The 1,721-nt window shown below is 35.2% G+C and overlaps 1 protein-coding gene across 13 annotated transcripts in view; it reads right to left on the reverse strand.

Moving 5' to 3' along the window:
• Window positions 1-1,721, reverse strand: part of Sec31a (SEC31 homolog A, COPII coat complex component) — a 60,528-nt gene that overhangs the window by 29,057 nt on the left and 29,750 nt on the right. For all 13 annotated transcript variants that reach the window (XM_005388249.2, XM_005388248.2, XM_013516170.1 and 10 more), the window contains 2 exons: window positions 625-700; window positions 53-231 (listed from right to left, as the gene is read on the reverse strand). In XM_005388249.2, coding sequence (XP_005388306.1) covers window positions 53-231; window positions 625-700 — 255 coding nt within the window. The remainder of the gene's footprint in view (window positions 1-52; window positions 232-624; window positions 701-1,721) is intronic.

The raw sequence follows: 1,721 nt of genomic DNA on the forward strand, positions 1-1,721 counted from the left end.
AAAAAAAGAAAAATAAATATGTTATGATTTATCTATTTTGAAAATAACATACCCTGGTAATTTTGCTTTGGGATTTAGCAAAGTATTTTTTCTGAGTCCGAGCCAAGAGTTCTTGTCCTCCTGCTATAGCCAATATAATGGCATCAGCCATGCGGTTATCATGTAGACAAAGGTCAACAGCACTCTCAAAGTTACCCGTCAGCAAAGCCTGAGTAATTAAACCATCAATATCTGAAACAAGGAAAAATACAAGTTCAACAGAGATTTCTGTCACCAAAACAACTAAAAAAAATCTACACACATCAGTTTTTAAGCTCAGATACAAATGGAGAACATGATGTTAATTCCTAATTACTGAGTATTAAATTTCTGACATAAGCTGTTAGTATTTATAGAGAGATACATGGAAACATATACTAAACTACTGATTGCTTAGACTGGATGAACACCGATGACTCAAGTGTCACAACACTCCACCCCTCTCAAGGCACTGATTACATACACTATATGGTGACTCAGTTTTTTCTTAACCCTCAACTGCCTCTCACAAAACAGTTTTAACTGGAACTATTAGCTTTCAAATAGTCTTTAAAAGTTTACAAATCAAAACCAACAGGTACTTACCTCCACTGACAGAGATATTAAATGTCCCTCCAGCTGAGGGAAGAAAGTCAGATTCTTGCTTTTCTTCTTTAATGCGCTAAGGAGACAGAAAAGGCAGCAATTTAGCCAAAATAAGACTGTGGAACAATCTGCTACAAAAACAAAATTTATACATGATGTTTTATCTACTGATGAGAGGACATGCTAAGTTATTTCAGAGAAGTCCTCATCTCTAAATTTATACTCAGGTTTACGACTTCCTGAAGTATTAGTTCCCATTGTGCAATTGTAAGTAGAAGACAAGAACACCAGAAATAGTAAAACAAGTATACATATTCATCATAGACAGCATCTCAAAAGTTATTACTGAAACTAAAGAACCTGTTTTCTTTAGATGCCTCAACTTGAGAAGTGCAAAATATCCATGTTTTAAATTATATTTAGATTTTAAGACAATCCTACTTCTAACATGTAAACGTTCCTGTCCACTAGGCTCGGTTGTATCTTTCTGTTACAACTGAATCCTTAAGAAAAAAAAAACACTTGGTGTCCCAGGCATAAAGGCACAACAGGGGCCAGGGATATGACTCAGTGACTGAGTACTTTGCCTAGTAAGTTTAAGGGTTCAATTCCTAGCAGCACAATTTGTCATAGCAAAATCTTGGAAACAACCCAAATACCCATCAACTGCAGAACAGATAAAAAAGATGTGGTCTTTTTATACAATGGAGTACTGCTCAGCCACAAAGATGGATAAACGAGATGGATGCAACTTGAGACCACACTCGTAAGTGAAACAGACCAGACACACATGTATAAACATCATATTACCTCCCTACGGTGGGAAGTTGAAAGAGTAATCAATATCCAAAATGTACAACAGATACTGTAAAATGGGAAGAAACTTCAAAAGGGAAGAGAAACTGGGATGAGGGAATGGAGAAAAGAAGGGAAAAGCAAAAATACAGTTAAGATACTTACACTACTCATTTCTCTTAGTTCAGTGCAAAGAAAGGTTTGTGCTAATATTGTTTAGAGAAATCAATGCCAATATCTTGTACTCTGAGTAATTTAAAGATAACAATACACAGTGTAGTAACCATTTTTTTTTTTTTTTT

The sequence above is a fragment of the Chinchilla lanigera genome, unplaced genomic scaffold (assembly GCF_000276665.1).
Source record: "Chinchilla lanigera isolate Chin_1 unplaced genomic scaffold, ChiLan1.0 scaffold00032, whole genome shotgun sequence".
In the NCBI taxonomy this organism is placed as follows: Eukaryota; Metazoa; Chordata; class Mammalia; order Rodentia; family Chinchillidae; genus Chinchilla; species Chinchilla lanigera.